Source organism: Pyricularia grisea, chromosome VII (genome assembly GCF_004355905.1).
Source record: "Pyricularia grisea strain NI907 chromosome VII, whole genome shotgun sequence".
Classification (NCBI taxonomy): Eukaryota; Fungi; Ascomycota; class Sordariomycetes; order Magnaporthales; family Pyriculariaceae; genus Pyricularia; species Pyricularia grisea.
In genome coordinates, this window is record NC_044975.1 from 2895619 (window position 1) to 2904891 (window position 9273).

Genomic DNA, 9273 nt, shown 5'->3' on the forward strand with positions numbered 1-9273 from the left:
TACATAACGGCGTTCCAAGGACGTTAATCATTTGGTTGAAGCTGAGCGTTCATGTCTAGTCCCCCGAGTCCCCGCCGCATAATCCCCCGATTTGAGGCTTAGTTATCACAATGGCACACACCACCGAGAGCTTGATTTCCTTCGCTATTAACTTTACTTTTTCTTGCTGTATTTTCTCGACAGGTTCTATCTTCTTCTTTTTCTTCTTTTAGCCAGACTGGACTTGGCCATATGTGACGCTACATTCTGAAAACACGGCAAGTAGCCACTCATAATTTGCTGTTAGCCTGTTACGTCTCCGGTGACATGTGTTAGATAATAGCTACTGCATCCTAGCTTGGATATGGAAGAGGGAAAACTCACGATCTGGCCTAGTCTCGGATTGGGAATTATCACTTATTAAACCTAACGGTTGGACTTGCTGCAGTATTCTAGATTACCCAAGACCAAGCTCTATCTCGCCGCCAGCTCCTGACGCATTTGAGGAGTTTCCAACTCATAAAACACTCTAGACCCCTGGAGCTCCTGCGCATTGCACATGGTAGACAGCTCATGAACGCTGCTAACCGTAGCCACTTCTTGTGGTTTGTCGGTCAGGGCCATCTCAGAGACTGTCTGATACTTGAGGTTAGACGCATCAAGTCCAGGTGAGGAGGCCTGATCATCCTCGCGCTGGGATGTTTGAAGTCGTCGGCGTCGGACGATAACAAAGCCAAGGGCAGCAAGCAGCGCAAGAAAGACCACCCCGCCCACGACACCTCCGGCGATGGCGCCAATGTTGGACCCGCCGCTTTGGTTTTCGCTTACGGCTCCTTCGTTTGTATTGCCGTTCTCCTTGTTTCCGGAAGTCGAGTCGTCTTGACCGCCACTGGAGCCGTTGTCGGTGTTGCCCGTGGCCAAGCTGTCGGCGTTTATCGACGAGAAGAGTTTCTTGGTTTCCTCGTTGTCCCATTTGACTGTTGACAGCCCTCTTTGTCCGGAGTGAAACGAGTCAGCGCTGCGAAGAATATCCCATAGAGGCGCCTGGGGTAAAACTCACCCGTTTTTATACCAATCCTTGACAATCTTGAGAGACTCATACGCTCGGGCAGCAGGATCGTACCTATCCAGCCACTCAAGCGCAGTCATGTCAAATACGCCAATCCCCTTGGTCCAAGGGTCCGTGGTCCTCCAGGACTCACCCCCAAACCCGTCCTCGTACCCTCCGACGTTGACCATCAGGCGCTTCCCCGGGATGGCGTTGCAGGTGTGGCCCTGCCGGCGGTGCTCAGGGTTCTTGGAATAGTCGACCTTGAACCACCGGAAGCCGGGCACCGTGAGTATGTGCAGGTCCGCAAAGCCCTGGTTCTCGCTGACCTTGAGCGCACTCGCGCCGCCGTACACGAATATCTCGTAGCTACCCGCGTCGCCCGAGCGCGCGGCAACGATGCAGTGGCGCACCCTGGGCTGCGGCGCCTCCCCCGTCGACATTTGCGAGTGCCAGCGCCGGCCGTCGTAAAAAGTGACGTTCTGAAAGTCGATCGGCGTCGTCTCGGACATGTCTCTGCTCGTGATGGCCGCCCCGCCCATGAAGAAGGCGAGCCCAGTCGCTTTGTCGTCCGCGCTTCCTGGTGCGCCCAGCCCGCGGAGACACACGGCCCTGCCCATCTGGAACGTTCCAAACGGCGGATGCACGAGGGCGGTCTCGTTGGTCCAGGACTTGGAGGCGATGTCGTACTTGATCAGCCCGGGGACGGGCGTCAGGCCGCCCTGCCGGATCCGAAAGTCGGTCCTTTCGCTGCTGAAGCCGCCAAAGGTATAGCCGAAGCCCCCGCAGCCCACCCCGGACGGGCCCGCCACGCGCACGATGGACTGCGGCTTGGGAAGCTCCTCGTGGGCCCAGGAGCCCCCGCCTTTGCCGTCGGCGGTGAAGATGCGCAGGCGTGGATTCCTGGCTTCGTCCGTCACAATCGTGTAGCCTCGCTCGCCACCCCAGATGTACATTTTGGTGGCGTCGGTCGAGTCGCTGCCTGCGTCGGTCCAGACAGAGGCATGGTTCATGGAAGACTCGTTTTCGACGGGGGTCTCTTTGAAGACCACCGTTTTGTTCGTCCATGGCTGATCGAGGGGTATGGAAAACGTGCTATTGACTTTTTGCCAGTTGGGGATGGAAGTGTTAGACAGTTTAAAGAGTGAGAGAGAGAGAGAGAGAGAGAGAGAGAGAGAGAGAGAGAGAGAGAGACAGAGAGACTTTCTGGGAATGCATTTCGGTAAACGGGAAAATACTCACCTGTTCTGGAAGGCCATGGCTCTTCGACTTTGCCGTCTACAAGCTGTGATACCTCGCCTCCATCGAGGTACAGGTAGTTTCCTACCACGGCAGCTGAAGTTTTTATTCAGGCTATTGTTAACATGGATACCTTCCACTCCTCTCGTAAACTCTGTGTTACGTTTCACCTACCCACATGGTTTCCGCGGCGCGTAAATGCGCTGTCAGAGACCTCTTGCGCCCATGTCTGCGAGAACAGAGAGCCTAGACTGGCAAGAATCACCAATGCATTCTGGTGTAACGCCATCGTCGTCACAGAACTGGGCAACTCTTAGCTGGCAATTTTTAAAAAAAAAAAAATTGCATCCGCGAGTTCAAGTTTTCCACCTAACAAAACAAGCCAACAAAATCACGAGGGTCGACGAGAATATTGCCTATGGGGGTTGGGTGAGAGCAATTGTAGATTATGGTAGAACACAGGGGTCCGCGGTACCGCGAAACACCCTTGTCCTTAATTTAGCATTTTTGGTATGGTTAATTGCCAGCCTTACCGGGTGCTCTCACCTACAAAGTAAGACGTTGCCATTGCGACTCCTCCCAAATGAAATGAAATGGTGGACGCCAAGCTCATCAGAGGAACCAAAAGTTTCCCGGCTAAGCGCCGGACCATGGAATACAGGCTTATGAATGGGGCCTTACCCAGTAAAACTTTCCACCCGGGTGGATAGCGGCCCACTGCAAGGCAAGACAAGATTGCGCATTTGCCAACAGTGCCCGGAGAAAGCACAGCCTACTGGGCTCCTCTGTACGCGCCCGGGGGGAGAGATCCACCCCGACCTGCAAGATAAGGCCGATCGAACAGCCTGACCTGCGACCCCGACTAAAACTTTGGTTCGTTCCTGAGATGAGTGAGGCCTTGTTTCGACTGCCGAATGGCACTACAATTTTGAAGCATAAATTCTTTCCATCACCTATTGGCCGATTGCGTTTCATGCGCGAATATGGTCAGTCTAGATCATATTTTTGGGTTCGGTTTAGAGATTTGCAGCCAGTGAAGACTCTTCCAAGCCTTCACTGCGAGGAATCTGATGAAATATGCGCAGCATGGGATCTACTGTACTGCATCATGGGTATAGATAACGTGTAAGTGGTATCAATCGTTCAATCGCTCAATTCGCTAAACAAGATGCAGCAAGCCAATATCACAGTAAAATACAACAAAAGATCAAAACCATCTTGTTTTCCCAGACCCTCATTTCAAGTAATTAACAAAAGAAACCAAAAGATTGTCGAGATGGAAATGTAAACGGTCCAAAACTGCAACACCATGGGACATCGTTCCACGGCAGACATCTCAAATACCATGACGACCCAGCGCCTTTCCACGCTTCGACACCTCACGCGCGCCCTGCTCCTTGATCCTCGCCAGCCTGGCCTGCTCCTTGGCCTCCCTCTCGAGGGCAAGGATCTGGTCCCTGGCGTCGCGGACTTCCCGCCTGGCGATGTCGAGGGCACGGTCCGCCTGGCGCTCGGCCTCCTCGGCGCCCATGATGCGCTCGCGGGCGGCCAGGATGCTCGGGTCCGTGGTGTCGCCGTGGTGGCGGCGGGACAGCAGGGTGGAGCGGCGGCGCGGCGGGCTGGCCGACGTCGAGGCTGTGCTCATGCTGCTGACGCTGTTGGTGTCGACGGAACGCCGGCGCCGGTTGAAGAGCCCGCCCCTCTCACGGCTCGCCGGGCTGCTATTGTGCGCGGCCATGGGAGCTGGGGCGGGGGCTGATGTGCGCCGCGTGGTCGGTACGGGCGACACGGAACGCTTGCGGCCAAAGAGGCCCCGGCGTTCTTGGTGGACGGGCTCTTGGACGACTACCTCCTCCTTGGGTGGCTCGTGGCGGGAGAAGAGAGGCATTTTGGTGGGGTGTGTTTGGTTGGTTTTGATCTAGGTGTGTTAAAGGGGGTATTATTATGATAGGCTACTGAGCTGGGCAAAGCGATAGTGGGCTTGCCAAGTAGAGTTTTGGAATGCTTGTCTTGTTAATGATGAGTTCTGGTGAGTATGGAGAAACGACCGACCCAGCTTGCCGATTTTCCGGGCGAGGTCCCCTATTTCACTTGTTTCTTGGAAAGCTTGGTCTCTGCCATCATTCGCTTGGGATTGCCGACGATACTTTCTACATTGGTTACACCAAATTCGTCATTGTTTTGCTCCTAGCCTTGATACTTTACTTTGATTACAGAGTTGGGAAAGGATCCTAGTGATGTCAATTTTCTGTTTCGTACAGCTGAGGGGAAAAGGGAGTTTTGGAGGTGATCAGCATCGATCCTTGCTTTTCCGGTTGTAGCCAGCCAATGGGCTGATACACCAAAATGTCAGTGACGCACTCTGGCAATTGTTCAGGGTCTAAAGGGACCAACGGGACGCCAGCGATGATATGCAGGGTCTTGGGATTGGTTGCATGAATGGTTTAAGACGGGGAGAGAGAATAAAAAAAGTAGCGCTGATGGCTGGGGTCCTCTCACAATTGATGGTAGAGCTTATGGTCGGTATTGATGGCAGGCAGTCAGACTGATTGCATCATCGTCAGGACCAAACCACGCCGTGAAGGAGGGTATGAGCGTGAGCTAGCTGAGCTGAGCCACGCCAAATAAATATCGATTGATGCAGCCATTTCGGCATGTGGCTGTTTAGCGTGTAATCCAGACAGGCTAGGTCGTGTCTGGTTTAGCTGGCTGGATGATTGAGTATGTGCTGGTATCAACATCTTCCGAAGGGGCTTTCAGTGTAGGAAACAAGAATATAAAGAAGACAAGAAGAGTTAATTTCGGAAAAAGGGCTTGAGAATCAATGCGCCATGAATCAATGGGTGATCAAGATGGCAGTTCGTCATCGTCAGGTGACCAAAACACACCCATGGACGATACGGACAACCCAATTTCGGATATTGACGACCAAATTCCACGGGAGATTTCTGCGAGTAGGTTATCATTGAAGTTGCACATGTGCAAAAATTCAGCCAAGTAACATTGTTATATTCACCCAAGGAGTGGACGCATAGGCCTTAAACAGGTGAACGATCTTGGACCCGGAGAGATTTGATGCAGGATCATAGGTTGCCAACAGGACGAATGTCGGAGGTGTTATGAGTGGAAGGACTTGCACTGGAGACTCAGAGTCGAGGAGAAGGGTCTTAATTTCTCGGTGAGGTATACACAGCGCTAGGTAAATTGTGAGATCAGCCTTTCGGCAGATGACTTTGAAGCGCCGCTATTTTCGAATCGCTTGCTGCTGCAGAAACGTTTCTGCTGAGGCTTGTTTTGCAGCGGAGAATGGGGAAGGAGTGGTGGGTCTGACAAGGGCGCGCACAGACCATAGTTTGTTCTTGACTCGAATCAAGCTTCTGCACGTGACTGATGCGCAATGGATTGAGGTCGAGATCGCGTCAGGAATTTTTTCGTAGCGTCTGGCGCGCGTGCAATTCCACAGCGCCATCAATGGTCTATTGCTCCAACTAACGTCAGCCAGTGTGGCAAACCTCCCAACTGTTTGATATACAACAGCTATCTTTGCGATTGATGCGACTCAATTCAAACGATTGACACCGGCCACTCACCAACCTTTAATTTTTAAACACGCGTAGCTGGACAATCCCTATACTCCCGCCCTAGAACTCCCAATCAGCCCATCATGGCGTCGAGATCTCGCTCGCCAATCTCAGATCGAGGCTCACGGGCAAATAGACACCGCCGCTCGCCCTCCCGCGGTCGCTCGCGTACACCTTCACACTCTCGCTCGCCATCGCCCCGCCGCAATGGCCGATCACGACCTGCCGACAGTCGCAGCCGGAGCAGAAGTCGAAGCCGCACACGAAGCCGCACCCGTACCCGAAGCCCGTCTGCCGGTCGCAGTCCCAGTCGTGGCCGAGATGTCAGGATGAGGAGTCGCACTAGGAGTGTGTCGGCCAGCCCGGCGCCACGCAGTACCAAGGTGAGGCGAGGTTGATTTCGGCACATGTCCGCGTCGTTGACGGCGCGCTTACGTCTGAAGAGAAAGATGACATACTGACGAGAATGCTACGCAGATTGTTATTGAAAGGCTCACAAAGAACGTTACCGAGGATCACTTGCGAGACATATTTGGCCAGTACGGCGAGATTCGTGATCTTGATTTACCCATAAACAGACGTGAGTTTACACAGTTACCCCGAGACTTTCACCTGTTCATTCTCCGAAGCTGACAACAAGGCAATATCATTGTAAACAGAGGGCACGAATCGCGGTACAGCATACATCCTCTACGTGCAGGAGCCCGATGCCGAGTCGGCCATTGCCCACATGCACGAGGGCCAGATCGACGGAGCCACCGTCAACGTGTCCATAGTCCTGCCGCGCCGCAAGTTCTCCCCCGAGCCACCAGGAGCTCGCCGCGGAAACCCGCACATCGACCCTCGTCACATAGCACAGGCCGCCCGAGTGGGTGGACTCGCCTCTACCGCTGCCGCAGGTGGCTCCGGTGGCTTCAGGGGATCAAGGGGACGAGGAGGCGGCGGCGGCGGGCCACCAGCCGGACCTCGTGGAGGTCGCAACAATGACGTCTACAGGCCTTCTTCGAGGAGCAAGTCTCCAGATGCGGGACGTGCGGGCGGTTATAGAAGCCGGTCGCCTGGATCACCATACTCCAACAGGTCTGACTCAAGGTCGAGGAGGCGTGGGGGTGGAGGTGCTAGGAGGGATGCAGGTGGTGATGATTATGGAAGGCGGCGAAGCCCTAGCAGGGATAGCTACAGCAGCTACGGTGGCAGGCGGAGCAGGTCGCGTTCACAGAGTCGGGGCCGTGGCGGTCGAAGCTACCGCTAAGATGTTTGGGTATCATGACCGGGACTAGTCGGTTTTATTCGGTCAAAACCAACACTTTAACTGAGGTTGGCCTAAGTACGTGGGTACGCGAGGCAGCTTTTTTCCAGAACTTTCACGGTGATGGGTACCTTCTCAGGTAAAAAGGAAAGAAATGAAACCTCAACGCAAGGAGTTTCTCGTCAGATGCGACATTGGGGTTTTGCAGGAGCCAGAGCTGGCTAAAATGCCTAGTTCCTTACCCATCAGCACTGAAGTAAGGGGCATTTCTTCGATCCAATCAAAACTCCTAGTATAAGATTAAAAATTTAATGGATGGCAACGCTCATGCTACCAAGCTTAGGGTCGGGCAGTTGGGTGAATGAGAAGGATCAAATGAGATATAAGCGCTAATCACGGTGGATGTGAGGAGGACAAATCACTCAGAATACAACTGCGGAGATAGTTCTGAATTTACCTAGCGAAAGGCCAACGGTTCTCATTGAATATCAAGCATAAATCCGAATGTAAATCCGGAGGCTGGTCCCACTATATGACCATTTAAGCAAGGACAAAGTCCATCCACTGTGCCAGACATGAGGCAGACAGCAATGGTCTGTAGGGTAAGGTAGACCTACCTACCTAAGGTAACTACCTAGGTATGCATGCTTGGGTTCTGGTTGCTGGTGGGTGGGGCCAGCCGTTGCTGCTCCGTAGGGCTGAAAGTTGCGACAGGCGGGGATGGGGGCGGCAGCTTCATCCTTGCAGGGCCAGAACTACAGTACCGCCACGTACAGTACAGTACAATACCTAAATTTTTGAGCGGCAAAGAATCTAAGGATTTTATGATTCCGAACCACTTTTTTTTTTTTTTTTTTACTTTTTTTTAGCCTCGCTGTGCCTGGCCTAGTGAATTTCAATAGGGTGCAATGCCCCTCACGCAAACAGGACTTCGACAGAAGGATTTTCAATTAGGGCGCCATGTCAGGTACATGAGGAACACGCAGCCTTTACTAGACTCGACCAGGCCTAGATCGCCAAGTTTGGTCCATAGGATTTTGACATTCATGGCAAACCCAACCTAGGTAAAAATACCTAAGGTACCTACTTGGGGGCTGTTCTAGCCACAATTTACTCTGCCAGGTACACCCCGTCTTGCTGAATCCTACTTCTTTGTTCATCGCAGAGCCGCTCCACACAAAGGAGTAGGAGCCCAGCGTCTCAAGTACCACGCAAAAGATTGATGGACTTTTCTTATCGCTTTTTGTTTTCGCCTTCGTTCACGATATTATGTTGTTTTCGACTGAGCCGCATCACCAGGCTCACCTTGCTTCATTCCTTTATTCTTTTTTTTTTATTGTCGACGGCGACTCCGATGGAGAAGACATCTCGTTCTCAGCAGTCCAACAAAACAATGTTCCCGGTCCTTGCTCTCGACAGACTTGCAGTCATTAAATTGAGATTGCCAATCCCATAGATGTACCTGCATTGCCATCCGGACGCCCAGTACGGAAATTCCCACTTCCTTGACGGGCCGGTCGGCTAACCTTTAACCACATGTCTTGCGCGGCTACGTACATGATCGAGGTAGCACCAAATCTAACTGTTGCATTCTCGCTAACGACTGGCCTGTCAATCGACGACTTGCACGCGTACCTTGAAACATCGGATCCTTTTTTGTAACCTTCTTTGTATTCCAAGCGTGACTCTTTTGTGACTGGTGATCTGTCATCGGGCTGGGTAACTCTATCAAAAACTGCTTACCCCTTCTTTATCATATTGATTCATTCAATCCGGACCTTGCCGGCATGACATCATCCAGCAGTTGCAGCTGAGGACAATCGACCAAAGATTGTGCCACAAAGTCGTATCAACCCCACACGGGAAAAAGTCAAAGAGGCGCATCGAAAAACTAGATTGCTGGAGCTGGTGTCGATTCCTTGGTCGGGCTGTTTCCCCCCAATATCGATAATCAACATAGCCACCAAGATGATATGCGCGTCAACAATGCACATTTCAATGTCCTGTGGCTTTTGGAACGCTTTTCTGTCACAGACTGCCGCTTGTTTTTGCCCTCGAAGACTTCTAACCCTCTATCTCATTCAATAAAGGCATACATGAGGAGAATAGTCCGGTGCTACAAGCTTCCGCATATCATCTCAGATAAGGCCACGAACCGTTACTGCCGTTGGTCCTCT

The 9273-nt window shown here is 52.6% G+C and overlaps 3 protein-coding genes across 3 annotated transcripts; 1 reads left to right on the forward strand and 2 right to left on the reverse strand.

Moving 5' to 3' along the window:
- Positions 1-353: 353 nt before the first annotated feature.
- PgNI_10847 (uncharacterized protein) lies at positions 354-2645 on the reverse strand. The gene is made up of 4 exons (XM_031130821.1): positions 2441-2645; positions 2270-2362; positions 1040-2129; positions 354-970 (listed from the first exon to the last, which is right to left on the reverse strand). The coding sequence occupies exons 1-4, from the start codon at positions 2553-2555 to the stop codon at positions 454-456; spliced, it is 1815 nt and encodes a 604-aa protein (XP_030979616.1). The 5' UTR covers positions 2556-2645; the 3' UTR covers positions 354-453.
- A 957-nt stretch (positions 2646-3602) lies between these two features.
- Positions 3603-4154, reverse strand: PgNI_10848 (uncharacterized protein; the record flags this gene model as incomplete). Its single annotated transcript, XM_031130822.1, has 1 exon — positions 3603-4154. The coding sequence occupies one exon, from the start codon at positions 4152-4154 to the stop codon at positions 3603-3605; it is 552 nt and encodes a 183-aa protein (XP_030980037.1).
- PgNI_10849 (uncharacterized protein) lies at positions 3751-7611 on the forward strand (the record flags this gene model as incomplete). Its single annotated transcript, XM_031130823.1, has 4 exons — positions 3751-4163; positions 5912-6230; positions 6325-6427; positions 6507-7611. The coding sequence occupies 4 exons, from the start codon at positions 3751-3753 to the stop codon at positions 7097-7099; spliced, it is 1428 nt and encodes a 475-aa protein (XP_030979610.1). The 3' UTR covers positions 7100-7611.
- Between the last annotated feature and the right edge of the window lie 1662 nt (positions 7612-9273).

What these genes read in the sequence shown, in the direction of transcription:
- PgNI_10847 (XM_031130821.1), bottom strand. Translation starts at nt 2,555, where the DNA reads ATGGCGTTACACCAGAATGCATTGGTGATTCTTGCCAGTCTAGGCTCT. An exon ending in GCGCCGCGGAAACCATGTGG is followed by an intron (nt 2,363 to 2,440) that starts GTAGGTGAAACG and finishes TAAAAACTTCAG; the next exon opens with CTGCCGTGGTAGGAAACTAC. An exon ending in GCCATGGCCTTCCAGAACAG is followed by an intron (nt 2,130 to 2,269) that starts GTGAGTATTTTC and finishes ACTGGCAAAAAG; the next exon opens with TCAATAGCACGTTTTCCATA.